General features: G+C 33.4%; 1 protein-coding gene across 1 annotated transcript; it reads right to left on the reverse strand.

Moving 5' to 3' along the window:
- Positions 1–16795: 16795 nt before the first annotated feature.
- Positions 16796–24086, reverse strand: LOC115964446 (histidine-containing phosphotransfer protein 1-like). The gene is made up of 6 exons (XM_031083755.1): positions 23902–24086; positions 21099–21229; positions 20922–20990; positions 20055–20126; positions 17102–17174; positions 16796–16813 (listed from the first exon to the last, which is right to left on the reverse strand). The coding sequence occupies exons 1-6, from the start codon at positions 23959–23961 to the stop codon at positions 16796–16798; spliced, it is 423 nt and encodes a 140-aa protein (XP_030939615.1). The 5' UTR covers positions 23962–24086.
- Between the last annotated feature and the right edge of the window lie 1073 nt (positions 24087–25159).

Here is a 25159-nt window from a genome sequence, read left to right on the forward strand (position 1 = left end):
CCTTCATAACTTATACACAATCCTGCCATCAAGGCCTCGGACCCTGATGCGCTGAGGTGTTTCGTCTGGCTCTGCGGCAAACGCTTCTTTTCTTTTCTTCTTTCATGCCAATAGCTCTCTTAGATCGGGTTCTGGGTCACCTTGAACATCTTCCCACCTAGACACGAAGGTTCCTTATGGCTTTAAAATTGAGTTTTCCCTAGACGGAGCCCATCGGTGTTTGTGTAACCAAGGCCTTTCCAAAAGCATATGATAGGATACTTCCATTTTGATCACATGGAAATGAGCTAAAGAAGCTATAGGGCATACTTTCAATTACAATTGAATGTGGCCTATAATGTACTCACCTTTTCTGCCGAACCCCGTTACTTTCTGAAATTCCTACTAGTTGCAAGATGCTCAACGAAATGAGGTTTACGGAAGCACCTGTATCCACCAAGGCCCTTTTGATGGATAGCTCTGAATTCCCTAATCATGTTAGTCATGCACATTTCTGCTAAGGTCCTTTCTTCACAGTGGTTGTAGTAGTCAAGTGCTATGTCCCTGAACCGCTTGATGTATTCCATCAAATCCTCGCCATTCCTTTGCTTGGTCACTTGCAGGGTTGGGAGTGTTACTGTTTCCTCTCTATGGAGTACTTAGTGCAAAATACATCCACTATGTCATCCAAAGTTGGGATCGATCTTGGTTTTAAGTCGATGTACCAGGGGTATGCCCGGTCACACAGTGACTTTGAAACTCCCATAATCATAAGCTTCGTCTGCTGCATAAAGGGCAAGGGTATCAATAAATGCTCATGTGTTCAACCACACTTCCCTTCCTACCATCGTATTGTGCAAAGGCCCTTGGCTCATACCTCTCAAGGTATGATTTGTTGAGTACCTCTAGAGGGTAAGGAGGTCTTCGTGAGTAAAACCTCTCCTTTGGTGTTCTGGCTCTCTCTTGCTCCAGAAAAGCCGCCACTTCAGCCATAGTACTGAAGCGCTATTCTGTATTCCGTGGGACACCTCCTGCCAGTGTCTCCTCTCTGTCTGTCGGATGCTCTGGATCATGTTGGCTTCCTTTCTCCTTTGTTTTGTCTGCCTTTAGTTGACGGATCTTTTCCATCATTTGTTGCTATGAGTGCTGCAATGATTGCAATACTTCAATAAAGGTGTTGACATTGTCTGCAGGGACTCTTGTCTGTGGCTGAGGATCAGCCCCCGTTCTATTGGCACCTTCCGTTTGGTTAAGTTACTATTAGTGGGGTGTTGTTGGCCTGGATTCTGCTTGCGAAGGTACGGTACTCATATTCCGTGTCGTCTTAGAATTTGGTGGCATTGTTTGTAAGGGGCTTTTTTTTTTTACCCCTATCTGCTTCCCAACTCTCTAGCGGAGTCGCCAATTATAAGGGGGTGGGCTGTGCTAGTGGTATTGGGCTGCCTCCTGCTGCACTAAGCCCAAGTTTTCTGAATAAGAGAGTCGAGACTGGCCCAGTTTCAGCTTAAGTTGGTCCGGCTTGTGCGCAAACTAGGCCAAGTCTGCCAGGGACGTGTTCACGGTAGGCAAAACTATTTCAGACAAATCGTGGCAGACAAACATAATAATAATAAAATAAACAGAAAATATCTAGCCACTTTATGGGGAATTGACCAAATAGCCCCTAAAATCAATTATAACAGCAAATACTAATTGTTTTCTTTTTTATGGAAGAGGAAAAAAAAAAAAGCATAACAAAGGACATCAAATGTTAATATGCATGGGTTAGTCGGACTATTAGAGGAAATCGACCGGAAATCCAATCCGCAAGAGCAGAACCACAAAGGGAAGAACGTTCCTCTCAAAGCAGTTAATCTCTTAGGAAAAAATCCTGCCGTAGAGGTTAACTGCCCTGAGGGAAACAGGTCTAAGTGGTTTTCTGCATAAATACTCTCGAGTTTTCTTACAGAGGGTCAGATTTCATGAGGGAGAGAAGGGACCAATCTATCGGTGGATGCCCACCTTTTTAATTCTCACTATTTCTTTCTTTCTTCTCACTTTGTTTTCTTTGCTATTTCTTTTAGGCTTTCTATTTCTTAGTCCAAGTTCCCATTGTTCCTCCCCTCTGTTCACAGCAAGCCCCCCTTTTATAATGCCTGCCGGGACCCGATTTTACTATTTTAACCTTTAACTCCCTTTATTTGGTCTGGGTGTACTGGCCAACCATCAATGTTCTAATCTGCTGTGGCACCCTTTCCTGCTATGGTCTGGGTTATTTCTCTCTCCCTATCTCTCATGGAATGCACCTAATGGTTCCAACTCAGTTTGCCTCTTTTGGGTAGTAAGCCATCCTAGCAGGACACCTCCCCGAAAGAGTCTGAGCCGGAACCTTCAAAATAAAATTTTCCCCTCTCCCCACCACCAAACCATGCCCTCTGATTCTCTGACCCCCTGACCTCACCATGCTCTGTATTGGATGGGTATAGGCTGGTGTTGTCTGGGCCTTGCGGGTGCCTTCATTCCATATGTGTCCAAAACTTGCCTGCTGCCCATTCATCTGCCGTGGTCTAAAGGCTCGTCGTCCATGTTTCTTGACCTCTTATGTGGGTTGCCTTTTGTTTTCCCGCTCCTTTCAAGAGTTAGGTTTTATTTGATGATGGGTCTTACATTTTTTTGGCCCATTCCTTGGTTTCCCTTATTTCTTGCAATGTCGTTCTGTTATTCAGGTTTTATTTTATGATGGGTCTTACATTTCTTTGGCCCATTCCTTGGTTTCCCTTATTTCTTGCAATGTCGTTATGTTATTCCTGCTATAATAACTTAATCTTGCTGGGCCTCTTTTAGGCCAGCTGCTTATTCCTTCTCTCAATGGCTTGGCATGGCCACTGGTTTGCTTTTATTTATGGGCTCCTATGTCCCTTTTGGCTTTCCCTTGGGCATCCTTGGCCCGTTTTCTTTCTTTGGGCTTCCTCGGCCCTTTTGTTAATTCTACATTCCCATGGGTTTTTTACTAACTTCATTAGGCTTCCCTGGTCCAATAACCTTATTCTCATCCTTAGGGTTTATGGGCCTGCCATAAACTCCTTATTTTCTTAGTTTGCATTACTTTGGGCCTACGACAGCCTTTTCTCGCTTTTCTACCTCATATACTGCCTATAGGATGCTATTTCTCTCTTTCTGAGCTTCTTTGAGCCCACTTGCCTCTTCAAGACCCACTTGTTTATTTCTTGGGCCTGTGATCCATTATTCCTGTCGCTTAGGCCTAATGTTTTTGATGTCTGCTTTGTCAATTCTTTGTTGCCATTGTTATTGGGCTTTCTTTCTTTCCACCTGGATTCTCACAAATGGCCCTCAACACCTTTTTTTTTTTTTTTTTTTTTTTCTTTTGGTTTAACCTTATTAATGAAATCATTAACATTTCGTCTAGATTAGCAAAGTTCGCATTTTGTAGACCAATTTTCAATTACAGCTTAGCCTCTTTTGGTGTGGCCATATCATAATTTAATTTCATAAAATTTTTAATTGCTACATTTTGAACACCTAAAGTTTGTATTAAAATAAAATTGTTTAGAGGTCATTATGCGGAACACTAACGGTTTCATTTTACTCCAAATCTTAGGGTGTCAAATGTAACAATGAAAATTTTCAAGCTTAATTGTAATATGACCAAATCACAAGTAGATAAATTGCAATTTGTATGAAACCAATTTAATTAAAAACGAAATCTCTCTCTCTCTCTCTCTCTCTCTCTCTCTCTCTCTCTCTCCCCAAAAATTTCCTCAATTTCTATTTGTTTATATAATTATCTCCCTCAAATTCTCATATACAACCTTCAATTTAAATAAGATGATATAACTCTTAGTAAGCTTATGGAGAAAGGTGTTAAATGTAGCGTTGTAAATGAGCCAAGCCAAGTTGAGAAGTAAAAGTTTAGGATTGATCATTTAGTTTTATTTCTAAAACAAGTTGAGTAGCCAAGCTTAAGTTCATTACCAAACTAGATTATACATGTTTAAATTTGATTCATTTTACTAGACTCAAGCTTGTTCATGAACTACTTGATTAACGTATTATTTTTCAATATGTAGTAAACATTATGACTAGATTTTTTCACCCATCACAAATCTATGTTAATACTAAATAACTAAATTATAGTTAAAATCAATATTGTAAGTACTAGGAATTTGATGGCCCAAGCCCACTAAGAACAGTGATGCCTTGTCCCTCAAACCAAGTCTACGCAATAGTATTTTTATAGAGAGTGGGAAAATAGTTCTAGCGTAAAATTGGGACTAAGTTCAAGTTTAAAGCCAAGGAATTTGAAGTAATGAAGAAAGACAATTCAAGTAACAATTGAGGATATTATGGTCCTTGGGTGAGTTCGAGGACTAATTCTTATATATATATATATATATATATTACACCAATTCTACATCAAATTATTCACTATTCACTTTCTTGTTTGTTTCATCCTTAGAAAATCCTCCCCCCTTGACGGGGAGGTTCCCCTCTCTTATATATCCTTCCTCTTTACATCCTAGCCCACCAATTGTATGCCTCAAGTCTTTTCTTAAGTCACTTGTCCCAACAGAGTTTTGCTAAAGGTGGTAGAAGGGGCTGCTAGCTGTAAAACTACTGTTCAGGTGTCATTTCCTCATCAATGCAGTTGATAAAGTTGTTGCGGTGCATTTAATGCGGTGGAAAGGTATACCCTTTAAAGGAAGCTTCCTTCCACCGTCTTGGCCCTTTCCATGATCCCTTTTTCTCGAATGGGTTCTCCCAAAGTGTTATCTTGCATCTTTCTCCATTCTCGAGTTGATGAAGTCCTCGGGTCAGATATGCTCCATCCTCTTCAGTCCTCAGATGCCTTATAAATATTATTTGAGTTAATTAGATAAAATAATTTTTGTTTATAGACTTAAAATTTAGATTTGTCAAATTTAAATTGTTAAAAGTATATATACATACACACACTTACAAAATGAATTATTTTCTATTATCAATAAACTTTAAATAATAATGTGATTTCTTATGACCTTTGTAGGGGCAAAGGCTCAAGATCATACAATGGGCCTTGAATCTCATATGGAAAATTTGACCACGTCCGAGGAGAAAGCGTGGGTGCCAAAAGGGCTCCCGGCCCAATTCTTGTAGGCCTGAAGATGTTTAAAAGACGGTCCGAGAAGAAATGTCTCCTCGGACGTACCAAAATATGGCTTAAACATGCACTCTGCCTGCTAGAAGGATCCAGCCCAACGAGCATTAGTAATAAGGATGAGCTCCACAAGCTCGTAAGAAGGAAGAAAGTGTAGGATGCCAAGGGAGAGGCTGCAGCTGCCACATTAAATGCATGGCAACTACTTTTCTAGCCGCATTAATGTGGAGAGAACTTGTGAATAATGTTGTCTTGGCTACCATAACTCATAGAAAGATGGGGGGATGTCGGATGGGATAGGCACTCAAGTGAAGGTCCAGATGATCAACAAATGTAAGGCCGTGATAACTTCAAGAGGGCTATATAAGAGAGGAGAGTCCCCATGAAGAAGGGGACGGAGAAAAAAGGACCTTAGAACAGAAGAACAGTGCTAGAACCATAACCTTTGAGCAGGGACCGATATACATCCTTGACATCTCCTCGGACTGAATATCTAATGGACATGAAGGGGATTTTCTTACTTTCGATTGTTGCATGGCCCAATTTTAGCTAGTACACACTTCGTTAAGGCCTAGTTCTGTAGCACACTCTCTATAAATCCATTGTTTCGGGCTCCTTGGGCCAGAACCCCATACCTGTTAGGCCTGGGTCCTGAATTATGACCCTACAACCTTATTTATAAATTCACATAATCTAATCTCAAGTTTATATAACTATATTTTTACACATGTATATATATAACTTATAATATTAGATATACTTAAATTAAGTATCATTCTTACAAGTTTGTTCATGGGCACATTATTATATTTGCACATGACTTATTTGATAGCCTAAAATATAAATTTATGATTGAATTTGACTTGTTTACTAAATAAACAAATATAAACAAGCTATAAATAACTTAATTCATTTATGGTCTTAATAAAAGGAGGTCAAGGAAGAGGAAGAGTCGGGTAAGTCACTTGGGATTGCTTGCACAATGCCATATATTATTTATATATATATATATATATATATATAACCGAAACCTCTCACATCTCCACAATTTTTCATGTCAGCATTACTAAGTCTTTGATCTCTCCACAATTTTCCACGCCAGCATTACTTAAATAAATATTATAAAGTTTTCTTGTTTATAAAAACAACAATCAATTATCATTTAATTTCTACAACTACATCCCGACGTCTCTAAAAAACCAATACTTGCTATATGTTAAACCTCCCAAAACTCAATTTCCTTCTCTCCCATGTCCCACCCATGCCACACCATCAACAGCTTCGCCACTGCCATAGCCACCATCACCCATCATAGCCATGACAAGACCTCAACCCAAGTCACTGAAGCATTGAGCTTCAGCCCCAGTTCACAAAAGTGAGGTGCTTTAATCATATTGTAGCTTTCTGATTTCTGCAGTTACTATAGGGTTCTGATTTATTTATTGGAGTTTCAATTTCTATGGTTACTTTGGTTTGGAGTTTCAATTTTTTTTCCATGACCGAGCTACACTATTAGACCACTGCCATAGTTACTCTAATAGCCTTTTTGTTAGGTTCTAAAGACTTAGGAACTAATGTATGTAGAACTCTAATGTGTATTGTTGGCAAACCATGATCAAAATAGGTTTTTTAGTCTTGTTTAGACTTGCTCAAAGTTGTGTCTTTTATGTAAAGTTGGATTTAAGCTAATGTAGAATTAATAGTGCATATCAGCTTGGTTCGATCGATCGAAGCTTAGGCTCAATCAATCGAAATTCGGGCAGAATGCATTTTTCTGCAGAATTCCAACTCAACCCTAGTTCATTAAAACGTTTAGGGTTTTATGTTTTTGCCCTAGGTATATAAGGCAAACCCTAACCACGTTTTAGATGTTGCTTATATTACGGTTTGTGTAAATCTCTTATGAGATCTGTGAGGAGCTTTCCTTTACACAAGTTTAGAATTATCAAGAAGGAGATTTGTTCAAGAACTTGATGATCATTCAATTGCTGCCATAAAAGCTTAAAGAAACACAAGCAGGTGTGCTTGTACTTGCTAGAGAATCCAAGAAAGAAGGAGTCCGTGGTCTCGGAACTTGGTCACACCTTCAATCCATAATTGATGGATACCAGCATTCACTTAAAATGTTCTGAGCTCAAGTGCGTTAGAACGCTCAGTAAGTTTCTACTAGTGGGTGGCAATAGGATGTTAGTGGTCTAAGTCCTATTGTAAAACTTCGATTCTTTCATAGTGGATTCAAGTTTACCTTCAGGATAGCTAGGTTAAATCCTCCCCAGGTTTTTGCCGGTGTGGTTTCCTAGGTCATCATATCATTGTGTTATTCATATTTCTGCTGCTATGCATGATATGATTGTTTGATTGTGATAACCTAGATTTGGAATTTGGACTAAGTAATAACTTGGCTGATTAATTAGGTTAATCCAATTGTGTTTCAATGGGTCTAAAAACGTACACTTTTGATTTCTGCAGATTAAAACTATTGGGTTTTGATTCAAAAAACCCATTTTGCTATGGAAATTGAATGGTGGTTGTGGCAATTCAAACTAAAAATTTCAATTTTGAGTGTTTGAGTTTTTTTTTTTTTTCTCCTTTTCAATCTTCATTTGGGTTTTTTTTCCAAATTTAATTTGTTAAGTTCAAAATTACGGTTTTTGAAATATCAATTTTTGTTATTCAATTATTGGAGACTATTGCTTGTGAAGTGTTTGATGCTGGGTCTCAGTGAGGATTCTATGTACAATTGTTTGGTTAATAATTGTGATTTTCCTCAAACTATTTTTAACATCACTCTTTAAATGCCCTTACAGATTTTCACAAGTATTATTAAAAGAGCAATGCTCTGCTTACATACCTTTTACTTTTGAACCTTGGAACCCAAGGAACTAGGTGGAACACTATGGTACTCTAATCAACATTCTAAGGCTAGATCAATTAAACTAAATGTAGATGTAGCTTTGTTACAACAATCTGCTTTCACATTGTTTTTTGGGTAGCAATCCACTGTAAGATTTTTGCTCTCTTTTCCCTTGATTTTCTTTGTTTGATTTTTTTTTTCCAATGCATTTGTGATTATTTATGGCTAATTTGAAGTCTGTTTGGAGTGAATTTGTTTGAGCTTGATGTGGTTTCACATGTTATTGGATTTTAAACTGATGAGATGCTCTATAAGCTTAGAGTGCTCTTCTTGAAGCACACAAGCATGTTCTTACATAGAGTTCTAGGTAGAGTTATGAACTCAGATCAGTTCACTGAGTATGGTCATAAATTAGCAGAACAATGCAACAGAGGTCAAGATTGTGTAATTCTCTGACTTTCCTACTTCTTTCCTTCCCAACTTCATGCTTGCTCATCATTAGCTCATTCTTTTTCATATTGCAACTCATTCTTCAAATATGTGCGCATAGATGCAATGACTACTTTGTCAAAATTTTAAATAATTTAATTCACAAAGGGAGCTTGCATGAAAAGGTATTGCACATATAATAGTAGTCAATCACTTTTGAAAACAAACCAATATTTTAAATATATTTCATATTTAGATAGTATACCTCAAATGATTTTCCTGATCTTTCAAACTCAAGCATGCTTAGAGCAACTTCATAACTTTGTGAGACAATAGGTTCAGGGTCCTTTGCAAATTCCTCAAAAAATGCTATACTTTGGTGGTCATCTACAAATGTGCAAAACACAAGAACTTAATTAAATGACCTAAAAGTGACATTAATACTATATCACACTCACAAAGTATATTATCAAAATAACTGGTCCAATAGTGGGCCACTAAACGTTTCCTGGCTTGGCTATACTTGCTACCTCAATAATAACAATTTATAGATTGAATCTAGAGTCCCACTAGGAATTGTGTAAAATGGATGAGGTGGGGATCTTAGCATATTGGCAAGGTGCATGAGCAGACACCAATTGGAAAAGGATTGGTGATAGGAACACTTAAATACAATGGGAATGACTTAACTATTTGCACATGAGATAAGTAGCACTGTTTAATTTGTTTGTGGATTAGTGAACTTAAGAGAAAATAATAAGTGAGATGTAATGAACTATCTGACAATGTTTATTTATCAAAAAACAAAAAAAAAAAAACTATCTGACAATGCAAATTCTCTTCTAGCAACTTGGTGTAGGGTTGAATCTAAAGAAAATCCAAGATGGTTGAATAGGGCCTTCCCCCCGATGTTCTTTAAATCACTATACTCTTTTATCATCTTATGGCATGCCAACTTTACCTTAATGAATGTCCCAGTTATGAAAGCCATTCAATATTCTCTTTTTTTTTTCTTTTTTCTTTTTTTTGTTGTTGTTGTTGTGACTAGCTGCAAATATAAGAATAATAAAGCCAAATGTTATTAGCTTCATAGTTAGATGAAGAAGTTTAGAGGCTCAAATTGATACTTTAGTAGAATATATTTTGTTATGCCACAAACAACCTTTTTTTTTTTTTTTCATTTTCTTTTTGTGGAAGTATATTCAATTGGAAGAAATTAGATCTTTCATGTTTAATTCATGTAGTGTCATGTGGATACTTTGATTTGGCTAGAGTCAGGAAGAATAAAAAAAAGATGGAAATACAAAGGAAATTCCATTACTTTTCTTATTTGTTTGATGTTAAATTCTAAGTTGCTTAATGTTGGAAATTTTAACCCCCTGAGCATCTTAATTGTATAAGAAAGGATTTGACCTTTGATCTGATGTAATTCAAGAAAGATTGGATTTGTTTATATACAACAAACTTGATGAGGAAAAGGTTAGAAAAGCAATGTTAGATTTTCATATTCATCCCTTCTTTTTTATTTTTTCATTATTGCTTGCTCAATCTCCCTCATTGATTGGTTCTTCTACTCTTCTATCTTGCTTCAGAAAACAAAATACTAAAAATTTTGGGTTTTATGTGGATTCCTTTATCATGGGTCATGAGCTACAACTATTATGGCCATTGTTTTTGCACAAGGAGGGGTAAGTCCATATGACTTCAGTTTTATTTTTTATTTTTCTTTTTTATCTATCTTTTATAGTAAGGTTAGCAATATGACCATCAAACCAAGTGACCTAAAACAATAAAATAAATATGACTCTAGGCTTACTTTTTCTTGAAGATTTTCAGTTTTTCTTTTCTTTTCTTTTAAGTGTAACTAATGGTGAATCTTGCCATGCTTAATTTGTTTTTGCATTACTCATTATGTAGATGAAGTTGAAATGACATTTTGAAATTGCCTAATTAGTCAAATTCAATTCTTCAATCAAATTATTTGGGGAAAATTTTGAATATACCTTATTTGTGCAGAATAAAAGTTTAGATTATCATTACTTTTTTGGCATCTTGATCTTTTTAATAATGAGATCAATGCTACCAATGCAACAACTGTTCTTATGGCACAGTTGGCCCCAAAAGCCAAGTTCTTCTTTGGAGATGTAATGGTATTTTTATTTATATTGTTGATGGTTATATAGTTTGTTTTTGGTGGTAAAAGTTCTATATTTAATTCAATTCCAAAATGTTGGACATGGTTAGTTTTACTTTATGATTTTTAGTATTTGGGTTGAATCATATTATATATATATATATATACACACTAGTTGCTAACCCGCGCGATGCACGGGAATAGCTACTAAATGATTTTCAAGGGGAAAAAAACAATGTTGTTTTATTTATTAGTTTTTTGTGAGAAAGAATAAGAGACATAATGTTATGCCTCTAATTTAGTTTGTGTATACTAAAAGGTGCTTGTTGAAAGTTCACAACCATTCAAATTGGATATACCAAAAGGTACCTATTAAAAGGTCATAACTCTTCATATTTAATATATATATATTAAAGGTACCTCTTGAATGATAAGGTGCCTATTAAATGAAATTGTGCCTATTGACTGAAAATGTGCATATTGAATAAAAATATGTCTGTTGAAGGGTTATAATCCTTTAGGTGTAAATAGTGGTTCATATTCATTTGGTAACTTATTCTCAACTTCTTTTCTTTCATTTGGTTCATAACAAATGCATAAAATGCTTAGAAATAGGAGATGATATTAATAATATACCATATGTTGCATGCCAATTTAAGAGTATCTCCTATGACAAAACTGAAATTAGAATGATATAAAATCTAAAACAATGTAGACCAAAGTGAATTAAACATATATTTTATTAATCGTATGAGATCTGATTCCATAAAGATGAACAACACTATTTTAAAGCACTAACAATTATAGCTTTCATTCCTATTAGGGAAAAAATGATATAACCTCTATTTTTGGATAAATTTTTAATAAGGTCAATATGTGAATTAGGAAAAATGATGAATATTTTTTTTTTCATAACAATAGAAGTTGTTTTATATTTGGGACTACAATTTTTCTATAAAATTTTAAAATTTTGTTAAGTGCCTTTACTTGTGAATTGATGACAGATTGCACCATTTCATCTTAATATAACAAATTGCCCTAAAAAACGCATGCAATGCTTTACCTATATGACACATACTCACATTTGCTTTGGGTCAAACTCAAGATGGAATTGCTGAAACCTAACTAAGATTGATTTTTGCCAATGCAATCAATACGGTATATAAGCACAACTGATATTGTGAAATTATGAGACAAACTTAACATCAGAATCAATACAAGGTAATTGTATTCATATTTAACATTCAAACTCTCTAATGCAAACCCATATCCAAAAAGTAAAATAAAATGATTAAACAAAAAAGCAAAGCAGAGTAAGAGTAGCAAAATCCAACACACCGTATTGTCTCCCACTAAGTGAAAAAGTTCCAACTTCCGTTTTTGCGACCTGCCGAACGGAGAGAATGTGACCAGCAATAACAGGAAGTTGAAAACACCATGATTGGAAATGGAAATGGAAAAAAAAGGTAGTGGTGGAGACATTGAGAATGCAAAGTAGGGAATTGAGTAAGGAACATGAAAGGTTATAATGCTAGTTTTAAGAGAGAGAGAGAGAGAGTTTGTGTATGTTTAAAATAATGAAGGGATATGAATGATTTTTATATGTTATAAAACTTATTTGGAATGTTGCTATTTGGTAACTACTACGCAAGAGAAAATATCACTAAAATGTTTATCTTATTCCTCCAAATGAAAAGATACATTATTTTGTGTTTTTAAAGGAAAACATGGCATCAATTTATGTAGTCACGTGGTGCAATGAGGAGTGGTCAACAAAAAGCCAAACGTTTCGATTATTAGTTATTATATAGATGTATGGGTGCATGCGTGTGTTCTTAGATCCAAATTTGCATGCATATTTTGGAGATGGATGTTTGTGTCTTGGATCCTAACTTGATGTCACTAAGATCTTAAAAGTATATCATTTAGTATGAATATTTATGCACATATTTATGTGTATGTTTGTGTGAGTCTTAGTGCTAGACCTGAAGAAAGTGTATGTAGGAATGTCCATCTTGGGTGGAGGATCAATTGAAGTTTTTCATTTGGATGATGAGCAATCAAAGAGGAAAATAAATGGTTCAAATAGAAGTAGCAAAACCCCAGGGGAGAATCCAAAGGGAAATTTAGCTTATTAATTTAAATCCAACAATAGTTGCTTCACATGGTGCTTAATTTGTTATTTTCTTTAGTGTATTTTGTCTAAGGTTGCAACGTAGTGTAATCCAAAAACTACGAATCAAACATAAAATTATACATATAAAAAAGTCGGATATAAAAAAGTCGGTTATAAAATTCTATTCAATCAATATTAGCTTTAGACTTTTTGTTCATATAAAATTTTTAAAATTAATTCCTGATTCCACAATTTTCACTTCAGCTTCCATAACACTCCTAAGATTATTATAATAGTATAAATTCATCAAAAAGTTACAACATTATCTTAACTAAAAAGGAATTTTCAAATTCATAGTCATGTAGATTATCTTTTCACATAAACTCAATTCCTATTTCCAAAAAAACTAAGAATAAACTTTATGCCAACGAACTATATATTTTTGATTAGTCTAGGATGCGCCGGGGTTCTTCGAATTGTTCTTCTATTATTGAGTTTCTTTCTACTCTTAGAATTGTCCCCTAAGTTATTTTTTTCTTTGATGTTGTTTGTTTGTTTGGTTTTTTTTTTTCAATGTTCACCATTATGAACATCATGTATTTTTCTTTTTTTCTTTTTTTAATAATTTCATCATGATTAATATTACTCTTATTACCTAAAAAAACTCAAATCAAAATTCAAGCAAAGTTGTATAAAAGGGAGAGAAAATGTTAGGACATGTGTGGATCATGTTAAGAACACATGTCATTTAGAATTGGCTAATCCTTTGACAAAATACACTTTACTTGTAATTGGATAAATCTAGGATGTGTTTAATACTTCAAGGAACAAGAGTTCAAGTCTAAGTATTGAAGACATGCAAATCTGTCCAATAATCAAGTGAAGAAGTGATGTTCTTTAAAGCTCAATATCTAGATCGAAAGATGTATCTATCGAGATTTAAAAGGTGAAACTTGACAGATAATCTCAATAGTTGTATCTATCGAGAATTATGAAAATCAGTTTTTCAGAATTGTTTTTCATGCATATCCAAGCTATGTGTTTAGGTTTTCTTTTCTCACAACCCTAGACATATATAAAGATTATTTTAAGGGCTATCTCACTTAATGCAAAGGTTTTATGTAAGCATATTGTGACCGGAGACAATTTGCCCTAGTCCATTTTTCTCTTGAAGAAGTTGCTGTGTTTGTACGCCATAGGGTTTTATGACCAAAGAGCTTCTTGATCTTCATCGCCTAAATGAACTGAAGAACTTTGCAGCCAGCATCCTTCTCAAGTTGGTGTGTCAGTCACATACTAGGATCTGTGCATCAATTGGTTAGTCACATACTTGGAGTCGTGCATTGAAAGGAGAGATTGTCACTACATTACAAGTCCAATTATGTATTGGGGTAAGGGTTCAACTGTAAGTTGGTATAAAGTACTGAGATTCTTTTACTTGTAAATACTTTTTTTGATAATAGTAAATTCTCGGAAGTGGTGACCTTAAATTCACCTAGTAGGGTTTTTGCCTTGGAGATTTTCACCATTTGTAAACAAATCCCCGTGTCAAATCTTTTTTCCACTGCATTTAGTTATTTGGAGATTTTTTTGTGCTACCATGCATATTGCATGTTAAATTGACTTAAGTAATTCAATTGGCTAATTAATTGATTAATTTATCTAAGGGGTCAATACATTCTTAGCCTATCAAAAAAGACTTTGTAATGAGAAATTAAAAAAACACAATACCAAAACACATTTAAAAAAAAAAAAAATCATCAACCATAAATAGAATTAAGAAGTGAAAAAAAAATCCACAAGAAAGTAGAGAGAGAGAGAGAGAGAGAGAGAGAGAGAGAAATTTAGAAGAATATAGTCCACCTTAGAAAAATGTTAATCAAACATACAAAAAATAATAATATGATATATTTGTAGAGATAAAAAGATAAAAAATACTTATAGAATTTTTTTATTATTTAAAATAGATAATACTTTAATTAATTGTTACTTTTCAGATATGAAAGCTCGAATTTGTGTGAAAATACAAGAGTTTCTTTAGACCTTCAAATTAAAATTATGGCTAGATTACTTTTACTTTAACTTAAACTAAATGTGGAATAAGAGTAAATGAGTGCAAACAAACGATAATACTATCCTAAGTCATACTCATACATTATCAACGATATAAAGTGAAGCTTAAGAGTAGGGAAGAAAGATGCAAACACAAGATAATATCGAGACGTATTATCGAAGAGGAAACCGAATAACAAAAGACCCTTCAAGCCTAGTCTACCCAATGTACTTGAACCCTCCAAGCTCCTGCTACCAATTGGCTTCTCAGAATCTTGTCTTCTCTAACTTTCCCGGATCCTGCAATTCAGCCTAAGTGCATCTACCAATGATTGGCTCTTTCCAATGCTTCCTAGCAGCACCAAAACCTCACTTGACACTCAGACTGTATGTGGCAATTGTTTGGGCTATCAACCTCTTAAGAATTTAGAGATGGAGAGGTTGGAGTAGAGGAAAACCATAAGGAAATGTGTAGATGATTGTAGGAATAATAATCTCTAACTCTCAAGTGTATTTTCTAGGGTTTTCTTTTTAAAAACACTCCTTAAAATAGGTGGGTAATGAGGGTATATATAGTGTAGGTAAAGACTTGGTAAAACAAACATGACAAATTAGCTAAACAGAATGTTTCGCGAGTATTGCCTTACCTATAAGACACTCCAGGTCGGCGTGACTCTTCGCTTTCTGGTCATGTGCTCTACATGTGGCTTATTTTGCGGGTTAGCTTCTCGTGAGCTTCCCGTGAAATCTACTTATTCATCCTTTTAATCTTGAGTCTTCACAATCTCACACTCTTATTCCTTACAATTAAAAACCACATAAATCAAGGAAATATGATTAAATAAAATTACAATCAAATTTGGAATGGAATTAAAATTACACATAATAGTTGTAAAACACTTTTTTTTTTTCCTCAGCTAGCCTAGCTTCTCATGAGAGGCAAGTATCCTAACCAACTAGACTACAGCAGATTTTATTTTACATATTCTAGAATGGTGAAGAACACCCTTTCCAATTAACAATAAATATAAAAAAATTTAGTTAGTTGTCATGTTTCAAAACAATACTGAAAAATAGCATCTCGAGTGTCTAAAACTCAAGTTCCAAGAAAAAACTCGAGTTTTTAAATCTCGATTTGTAAGCGGATGGGTTTGATGTGGAAAAAATCCACGTAGAAATCGAGTTTTAAAAACTCGAATTCCATAAATTACAGGAAAACGCCGCTATAAGGTTTTAAAACGTCACTATAGGGCTTAAAAATGCCACTATAGGGCTCCCTGAACCTAGTACAGGGTGATCATACTTATAAAAAAAAAAAATTGCAGGAAAACGCCGCTATAGGGATTTAAAACGTCACTATAGGGTTTAAAAACACCACTATAGGGCTCCCTAAACCTAGTATAGGGTGATCATACTTATAAAAAAAATTTGCAAGAAAATGCCGCTATAGGAATTTAAAACGTCACTATAGGGATTAAAAACCTGGGTCATCATATCTTTGTGTTTTTTATTTTCCGCACTTTACAATAATATGATATATTTGTGTTAACCTAAATTTGATTAATTTGACTAAGTAATTACTTGGCTAATTAACTAGGTTAATCTAGCTGTGTTTTAAGGAGTCTAAAAACAAACACTATGCTAAGCTTAATGATATTGTTAATTTTACTTATAATTTGGGTGAAATCTATGATCAACCTAAAATTGTTAGGAAGATTCTTAAATCTTTGATTGAGGATTTTAGACCCAAAGTGACTGCCATCATTGAAAGCAAGGATGTAGACTCCATCCCTGTTGATGAACTTGTAGGATTTCTTCAGTCTTATGAGTTGGACCTACCTAAGACAAGCAAATCCAAATCCATGGCTCTTAAGTTTGTTGATGATGTTCATGTGAATGGATTTGATGATGAGCTCTTTGCTACAGAGATTGCATATCTTGCCAAGAACTTTAGAAACTTTCTTAGAAACAATAACAGAAGGGCAAGAGGCAAAAAAAATGCTAAACCTAGAAATGTTAGGAGGAATGATATACTAAGGTTAATAACATTGAAAAACCTAAAGGGAAAGTAGGTCACATAGCCCTTGATTGTATTAACTAAGATTCTTTGGTAACCTGAAATGAAATTTATAACCCATGTCTTAGATGAGCTCTGTTAATATCCAAAAGAAATTTAAATACCAACACCATTCTCAAATGTCAGAAGGGTTATATTTCCATCTAGTTTCTACTAACTTTTCTACATGAAAGTAAAAAAATAAATAAATAACAAAGACCATGTTGTATTTTGATTAAAAAGAAAAAAGAAAAAAGCACAAGAAGGTAGAATGTGCTATTTATTCCCAGAAGAACTAGAGAGAATGATTATTAGAAGTATAAAAATTAAACTATTCACCACCATACCTGAACAACAGTCTCAAATTTTCTTTTCAGTTGGGAGAATTCATTCTTAGTCCAATACAGAGTCTTGGAGCAACTGAAATATCACAATTTAAACAAAAATAGATGCACATTAACAATCCACATACGTAGATAGAAACACACATTTTAAATAATAAAAAAAGACACACACGCACAATAATAATCATAAAGAAAAAAGTACCGTAAAAAAGAGAAAATATCTTAAGTTTGATAGAGACAAAATAAAAGTTAATTGCGGAATATAAAGAAAAATGGAACAAAGACAGCATGTTTACATGCTTTAATGGTGGACATGTATGGTAATGAAATTAAATATTCACAGACAATTTTTTTATAAGCCCACCAATGCAATGACCCATTCATAATAAAGTGACGAAATTCAATAATAGAGGCATAAAAGAATTTTTAAACATTTGCATTAAAATGTCAACTTATTGCTAACATATCACAATAAAGTCACATCAGCATTGTTCTCAATATATTTGACATATTGATAGTATAATACTTTGCGTATCAAAAGGTACTATTAATAAACCCATGGGTACTAAAACCATTAAAAAGAACCCTCAATAACACATGGAGATATTTTTCAAGGACATTAATCACTAGATCATGTAATTTTCTTTTTATTTTTAGAAGCAACCAAATACAGAAATCAAAACTTTTTTATTTTTATTTTGGATTAGTAGAATGTTTTTTAAAAAATATTCACAAAACAGGGCGGTACTCCATTACGTGCCTAGGTGGGACTTAGTAGGCATACAAAATGCCAAAAAATAAAAAAGACAAAACTAAGTACTGAAATTAAAAAAATCCAGAAACAGTAAAATAGTAAAAAAGGAAAAACAGCTAATTGCTGCCATCCACTTGTAAAGCAACTCAAAAGCATCAACTCTAGCAGAGAAAGCTCTTCAGCACCAAATGTCTAAAGAATACGTTTTTCTCCAATGCACCACTTACCATAGTACATATCATGCAAGGCACCTTCCTTCAACACTAATAAAGTCTTTTGGCAGTAACAACTTGTGTCCTTTCTACACATGATATACCTGCTGTGAACTGTAATTATATGATGTCATTATCTTATAATGTGTATAAATACGGATTGTATTTACTTCCCAAACTTGTGTTATATGAATTAATATACTAAGACAAACTTGATTGACATTTACGAATATATTTATTGTTAATTAATAAGAAAAAGTACATCAATGTATAAGCCAATCATTTTGAAGATTTTTTAACCTTCCGACTTATCAGAAAAAGATGAAATCTTAACCTTCCAAAAAAATGTTAAAAATGTTTATTTGGACTAGAAAGGGGAGTCTATGAATAGGTCATGAAGATCGATAACCTATTGGAAGAAAATATTAGTACTAGACACATAACTAAATTGAGAATCTACCATTTGGTGACTTTTGTTTTTTAAGCAATTATGCCATAGCTTAAATCGTCAATTTGATTTCAATTTCAAGAGATCTCAGAACTGGAACTGATGATAAGATACTAGTTTGTGCTCAAAAGCCAAAGCTCTCCATAAAATTCTCATCCACTTTGTCGTGGATGCTTTCAATTGCAAGGATAACAGAAGTGTTATGCACTAGTATGGATATCTACCAAATTGATTTATTAAAGACAGCTAACCAGAACTCAGGACACCATTTTTTGTAAGAGCATTTTCACTACTTGAGTCAACTGCTTAAACAACTCATCCATTAAGCATGAGTTGCCTTAGTCAATTATCCATATTTGGTAGAACCCATTCAATTCCAGTAAAGAGGGAAAAAACAGGAGGTTGAGAAACACACACAAATATGTTAAAAAGAGAAGTTGGAATATAGGAGCCATTCCAGTCATCTATCAATCATAAGAGTGACAAGAAATTTGATCAATCAACACCGGATACAAAACAAGTCCCACAAAATGCAGAGAAGAAAAATTAAACTCTAATATCATAGACCAAAATTAATAGATATAAGTCATTGGTTATTCAAATAATACTCTAATGCATAAAATTAGATGGGTTGAGTTCAAGTTATACCCAATGTAACTTTTGTTAATGTTACATCACTCAATAACTTTTTATTGGATGAGTTTTTGACAAATCCATTGGATTACTTGGCCACTTTATCCTGTTGATACCTGCAAAAGATCAGGATTATGATATATCAATAACTATTTCATCTTTTTATTTATTTATTTATTTTGTGTGGAAAATTACACACACACACCCGATAGATCTTGAACATATGATTTCACCCTCCACCAAGCTTACATGAGGAGGGGGTGTCAGTGGAGTTAGAGCTCATTGGCATTCCATTTTTAAAATATTTAATTTTGTATTTTAATATTATACAAAAAACATGAGTTTAGTGATTTAAAAATGTGTTTGTGTGCACAGTAATAAATACCACAATACATTTATGCAAAATTTGATAATTTTTTAAGAAAACAAGTAGAGAAGCAAATAAAACCCTAGACTTTGTGCAGTCTAAATAATATCTACACCAATGACTCATTTAGTTAATTCTGATACTAAGGCTTAAATTGTGTGTGTGTACATATATACATATATATGTGTGTGTATGTGTGTATATATATATATATATATATTTATGTATGTATGTATTAAGTAATAAGGAAATTTATTAATAAAAGGAAAGCTCAAAGGCATAACTACAAAATAATCATTCATAAATGTAGCAAAATTCTTTAGAAATCCTTGAAAGGGAAAAAAAATGTACAAGACCTACAGCATGAAGATAAAAGTTCTACAAGATATACTGAACTTGTTGATTGACAGTATTTTCAGGGACAAAATAATCATTTAGTCATGAACATGTATATGACTTTCTTAAGCTAGAGGATATAGACATAATAGACAGCTAAGTCCAAAAAAATACAAAAAAGAGAGAGAAAGAAAGTGTTTTCTTACTAATCCTTGTCATTCTCCTCACAAGCATGAAGGAGTTCAACACATGCATGCTTGACATGCGCTGCACCAACACTGTACCAAGAAGGAAAGGAACATATAATTGTATTGTTGAGACAATCATGGAAAGGAGAAAAATTATAAAATTAGATAACTAGATGCATTCTCAGTCCATGTGATTAATGCTGCGACTAGAATGGAAAGGGTAGTACTGCCAAAACTTAATAAGACACAATCATCTGAACCCTAGATCACACACACTACCCCTTAAAGAGGGTACATCCTTTAGAACAGTCATTTACATGAGATGAAAGCTGTAGCGACAAAACTCAAACTCATAAAGAAAGGGGAAAAACTTCTCCTTGGGGTTGGGCAATTACAGTAAAAAAAAAAAAATGACTCAAACATTCATATTCATAGCGTTTTCAGGTAGAACGGAAAGGGTAGTACTGCCAAAACTTAATAGGACACAATCATCTGAACCCTAGGCCACACACACGCACACTACCCCTTAAAGAGGGTACATCCTTTAGAACAGTCATTTACATGAGATGAAAGCTGTAGCGACAAAACTCAAACTCATATAGAACGGGGAAAAACTTCTCCTTGGCGTTGGGCAATTAAAGTTAAAAAAAAAAAAAAAAAAAATGAAACAGCAACTCATTTTCATAATTAGAAATGCAGACTTTCTGACACCCCCCCCCCCAAAAAAAAAAAATATATATATATATATATATATATATTACACTTAAGTTAGACATATAAAAGTCACCATATAATACAGACAAAATTTGAAGATTTCTAGTGAAAGTGTTTATTATTCCAAAAAATAAACACGTTTCTTTATTGTAACATAATATGAAATGTTACCTGTTTGATTGCTCAAATAATTCATGAGCGGAAACATTAACCTGATGAAAATCAACATTCTCTTGGTTGCTGCAGATAAGTATGGAAAACGGATTATAAATTCATAACCAACTTTATTTTACAAATGATAATCAAGTTATCAACTTCCAAACAGAACTTAAACTAGTTCATAATTACATGTGATCGGTCATCTGAGTGAACAAATTTTGTGCAGACATGCAGTAGCAGGTGACTGCTCTCACAGCATAATCTGGTTGAGTAGTTTTCTTCATTTGTTGTATTTGCCAGAATTGGTCATTCACATATCCCTGAAAACAATTAAACATTTTCCAAAAACTTAGCATTTTCTTTCCAAACCGCAATTTATAAACCATTTCAACTTATCAATAAAAAGTTATAAGATTTGAAAGAAACCAAAAACAATTTTTTCAATCTATTAATAAAAAAAAAAAAAAAAAAAGTTATTTTCCCAAAAATCTTGTAATGAAAATATGAAATTATACAAATCAAGAGTGATACTGGAAAACTTTGCACAAATAAAAATCATTTTATCATGTCAGTTGTGTTTGGATTTGAGAAATTAAAATCAAGGGATTCGAAGAACAATTATGAGTATAAATTGTTTGATATAAATTTTACAAAAATGAGGATTTAAATTTTGATATTATGGATTTGAAATTACATCTTATACCTTATTATTTCAAATCCACATATGAACAAAGCTCAAATCCAATCATAAAGTTTATCGATAGGGAAAAAAAAGTTTACCTCTAGGGTTGGAGAAATCTCTTCCAATCCATTATGTGATGGTTTAGACGAAATATTAAAGCTCCATTTATTTTGAAATAAAATATTTTCAGAAGACGTATTATCACTCCGTTTGTTTGGAAGTAAAATATTTTATGGACCATTTTCAAGTGTCGGGATTCGATCACCGCAGACACCGTTTTGATGACCGGTGCTGGATGTTTGGTCCTTGGAGCCGTCGTTCTAACAACCAGTGCCAGATGTCTAGTCATTGGAGCTGCCATTCCGACGACCAATGTTAGAGATTTGGTCACCGAGTGTTGGCTGTCCGGTCATAGGAGACACCGTTCTAGCCACTAGTGTTGTAGTCTGATCATCGAATATACCACTATAGCGGTGGCCACCGAAGCTACCGTTCCAGTTGTCGTTTCTATTGCCTGTTTGCCGAACCTGCAGCACAATGACTCACTTTAGGTGGATGTTTGAAAAGTTTTACTTGACATACCAAATACTTCAAAATATTTTACTGAATATTTTATATGTAAGATATATTTTACCTTTATATTTTACTTCAAAACAAAATATAAATTAAATCATTTAAAATTTTAAACAAGTATGATTATTAAGTTGATTCTCCAAAAAAAAAAAAAAGTATGATTATTAAGTATAACTTAAGAAATGTAACTAAAAATACACATAGATGACAATCATATACATAATATCTATAATTTCACGCCCAATGTTCACATGTAAAAAGAAAAATGCTACCATAACAAAGTTTATTTCAGGGCCTTTTTTTTTTTAAATCTAGCACCAAAACAGTGTATCGAAGTAAATGCACAGTATTCTCTCTAATGAACAGTAATTAAAAAAATTATTTTATTATTTTTAGTTTTTAGTTTTCAACAAAATAAGCTGTATCCAAACGCACACCTAATGAGTTGGTGTTATTAGCTGTAACAAAATTCATAACTTTTTGAGGGAATGTGCAGAATAGCTGTTAATAGAGATTCAAAGTAGTAAGTTAGGCAACGTTTCAAAGTTTTAAGAAAAATAGCATCTCAAGTTTTAGAAATTCGAGATCCATATTAAAATCCGAGTTTTATAAACTTGCTTTGTAAGTGTTTGGCTAGACGATTTGGAGTGAAAATGCCACACAGATCTTGAGTCTTTAAGACTCGAGTTCCATGCGAAAAAATTTTCCCCTATAGTGCCATTTTTAAGTCCTATAGTGGCGTTTTTAAGTCCTATAGCGGCGTTTTCTTGCAAATTTTTTTTTTAAGTGTGATCAACCCATACCAAGTTCAGGGAACCCTATAGTGGCATTTTTAAACCTTATAGTGACGTTTTAAATCCCTATAGCGGCGCTTTCTTGCAATTTTTTTTTTTTGAAGTGTGATCACCCATACCAAGTTTTGGGAGTCTTATAGTGGTGTTCTTAAACCCTATAGTGACTTTTTAAAGCCCTATAGTGACTTTTTAAAGCCCTATAGCGGCGTTTTTCTGAAATTTATAGAAATCGAGTCTTTAAAACTCGATTTCCACGTGAATTTTTTTCCACATCAGGCCTATCCACTTACAAATCAAGATTTAAAAACTCGAATTTTATCTTGAAACTTGAGTTTTAGATACTCGGAATGCTAGTTTTCAGTATTGTTTTGAAACGTGACAACTAAATTTTTTGATATTTATTATTATTTGGAAAGGGTGTTCTTCCTTTTTTCACAACTCTCTACTAGTAAGTCGGTATTGTGAGTAATGGAGGTGAGGATTTTGTTGTGGACCCACCACTCACTTTTGGCAAAAAAAATTGTTAACTTTGTTGTGATATTAACATTTATAAATGCAAGATTAGTGATGTATACTAATGATGTATAATAAAGAGTGTGAAAATCAATTCCCTTTTCAATTTGGAGGAAAATTCTTTTTAGAAAAAATTGGCCATTTCATACTCTATTCAAGATATTTAAAATTTAAAAAAAAAAAATGAAAACGAAAATCCTTCTCTTTAAATATCTCTATCAAAACGAAAAATACAGTAGCAGTAAAAGCATGTAACAAAATCAGTGCTTTTTCCGAGAATGCATGTGTAAAAAAAGCAGGGAATTTTTTTTTTTGGTGGCCTCCAAATGTTTTAAAAACAAAGATTTCACATTTCAGAACCAAAATTCAAAATGAAAAACATGTTGAACAAAAGAGAAAAACGAAACAGTGAAATCTGATTGGCGATTACCTCGTCATACATGTTCTGAATGAAGCCAAAGAGCAGAGCTTTCTGAATCTCCAAAGACATTTTTTTTTTCCTCACACACAAACAGAGAGTAGAGTGAAGGATTTTAGGCTAAGCAGTGAGAAGTGAGAATGGGGGTTTGGTTTTTATAGAATAGTTTTTGATTCTTTTTAAGAGGCTGAGATAGCTGTCTGTGACCCTGGTTCTGGTTCTTTTTGTCGTTTTGGTATGAAGAAGAGTAACGGGCGAGGGAAAAGCGCTAGGGTCTTATTTACCCCTCTACTTTAAGAAATTAACCATGAGGGCACCATTTTTTTTTTTTTTTTTAAATTCATAAGAAAAGCTTTTTATTTTATTTTATTTTTAATTTGAATTTCTTCTTGTTTATGGTTTTCTACTTGAGCACATTTTGTTAATGCTTTTGAGTCAATTTTTAATATTAGTCTAAGTAAATTTTATTCTCACTTACTCATTAATATAAAAAATTCCACTTTAAACATATTTTAAATATGAAAATCATGACCTTTATTACATTTTTGTGATTTCATTTTAGTCATGATTTCCCTACGATGAAATATAAATGCAAATTTGAGTTGTTAAATTAATTAATTCACTTACTTTTTGTTAGTTATTTGTTATTTTAAGTAAGTCATTAGGATAGTTTGAAACTTTTGTATTTAAATGAAAATCGTAAAGCCGATCAAGTATTAACATTTTTTGTCGTTTATTAACAATAAGTCAACAAATATTCACCATTATAAATTGTCAGTTAATGCTATTATGTATGAAATCAAGGAAACAATTTGAAAATAGAAAAAGAATAATCTATATATAAAATAATAGGTAAAGCAAAGAGAGTGTGAAATTGAATTCCAAATTAGAACTCTAATTTTGTGCCATATGTCTAGAATCTGAAATTGAAGTTGAATTTTGCATCATATGACTAAATGTATGTGGGTTCATTCTCATTAAAACTACTTCTATGTATCGGGTCAAGTGAGTTACTGTGCTAATTAAGTTTTTTCTTGATTTTGTAGTCAAAAGTGAAAACCAAAGAGATTAATATCGGTGATAAGAACTTGGTTTGGGTACATTGCATAATTTCCAAAAAGATAGCAAAGCCAGAGTTTGCATCTTTGTTATAAATTGCTTACAAAGTTTGAATCTTTACATTTGCACTGAGTTTCGGATTAAAGTGCTTTCTTCTTGGTTCTGGCACTGAGTTTTGTTTATTATTCACTTACAAAGTTTGCATCTTTAC

The sequence above is a fragment of the Quercus lobata genome, chromosome 10 (genome assembly GCF_001633185.2).
Source record: "Quercus lobata isolate SW786 chromosome 10, ValleyOak3.0 Primary Assembly, whole genome shotgun sequence".
Taxonomy (NCBI): Eukaryota; Viridiplantae; Streptophyta; class Magnoliopsida; order Fagales; family Fagaceae; genus Quercus; species Quercus lobata.